Below are 1,312 nucleotides of genomic sequence, written 5' to 3' on the forward strand. Positions count from 1 at the left end.
TCTTAGACTTTCTGGTTTAGGACCACAAGACTCTGAATTATCTGAGACTGTCCAGCTCAGTACCAGGGGATTCTTTTCTATCTGAGACTGTCCAGTTTAGGACCAGTGGACTCTTGTGAGACTGTCCGCTTTAGGACCAGAGGACTATGAAGTATCTGAGAATATCCGGCTCAGGACCAGAGGACTCTGAAGTATCTGAGACTGTCCAGCTCAATACCAGGGAACTCTGTTCTATCTGGGACTGTCCAGTTTAGGACCAGTGGACTCTTGTGAGACTGTCCGCTTTAGGACCAGAGGACTCTGAGGTATCTGAGACTGTCAAGCTCAGTACCAGTAGACTCTGTTTTATCTGAGAATATGCGGTTTAGGGCAAGTAGACTCTTGTTTCTTAGACTTTCTGGTTTAGGACCGCAGGATTCTGATGTATCTGAGACTGTCCAGCTCAGGACCAGTGGACTCTTGTGAGACTGTCCAGTTAACGTACAGAGGACTCTGATATATCTGAGACTGTCCAGTTCAGGCTCCGTGGACTCTGATGTTTCATCAGACTGTCCATGGCGCCGCGGGAGTGGCAGCCTGTTACAGCAGCTCTTGCTCTCTGTGAGCTTCTTTCTCTTATTTTTCCTTCTTTTATAGCACTTTTTAATTCTGAGTACATCTCATACTGTCCGTTCACCATGGACATTAAGCCTGCGAAGTTTGTAGTATTTTTTATTWTGTTTTTCTCGTGTTTTGGACACGCGAGTTTGGTACCAGCGAGCAGCGTCCAGGATCTCCATGCTTACACCAGGGAGCAGCTGTTAGCACTCAGGGGAACAGCGGTGCTCCCAGGGGAGCGACCCCAGATCCCCGGCGAGTTGCGGAGGAAGCGACGGGGGACTCGTGCGGGGGTACAGCGCCGTGCGAGAAGGAGACGCTACAAACCCGTKTTTCCGTCTGTCATCATGGGAAACGTGAGATCTCTTCCAAATAAGATGGATGAGTTATCGGCGCTGACCCGACACGAGAGGGAGTTCCGCGARTGTAGCGTCATGCTGTTTACGGAGACATGGCTAAATTTGCTAACTACGGACACGCTCGTTTCTCTGGAGGGCTTTCATCTCATACGGGCGGACAGGACAGCGGAGAGTGGTAAGAGGAAAGGCGGAGGACTGRCAATATTTGTAAATAACAGATGGTGCAATCCTGGGCACATCACTATTAAAGAGAAAATCTGCTGTAAAGACATTGAACTGCTAGCTGTTAGTATGAGACCTTACTATCTACCACGGGAATTCTCGCATGCTATCGTAATAGCTGCGTACGTCCCTCC

At 49.2% G+C, this 1,312-nt stretch overlaps 1 protein-coding gene across 1 annotated transcript; it reads left to right on the plus strand.

Annotated features, from left to right (window-relative positions):
- Nucleotides 1-555: 555 nt before the first annotated feature.
- LOC106525827 (uncharacterized) lies at nucleotides 556-1,312 on the plus strand (the record flags this gene model as incomplete). Its single annotated transcript, XM_014020178.1, is given in 1 exon segment — nucleotides 556-1,312. A coding segment is annotated over 1 exon segment (635 nt), but the record flags the coding sequence as incomplete, so codon positions are not given.

The sequence above is a fragment of the Austrofundulus limnaeus genome, unplaced genomic scaffold, assembly GCF_001266775.1.
Source record: "Austrofundulus limnaeus strain Quisiro unplaced genomic scaffold, Austrofundulus_limnaeus-1.0 Scaffold243, whole genome shotgun sequence".
Classification (NCBI taxonomy): domain Eukaryota; kingdom Metazoa; phylum Chordata; class Actinopteri; order Cyprinodontiformes; family Rivulidae; genus Austrofundulus; species Austrofundulus limnaeus.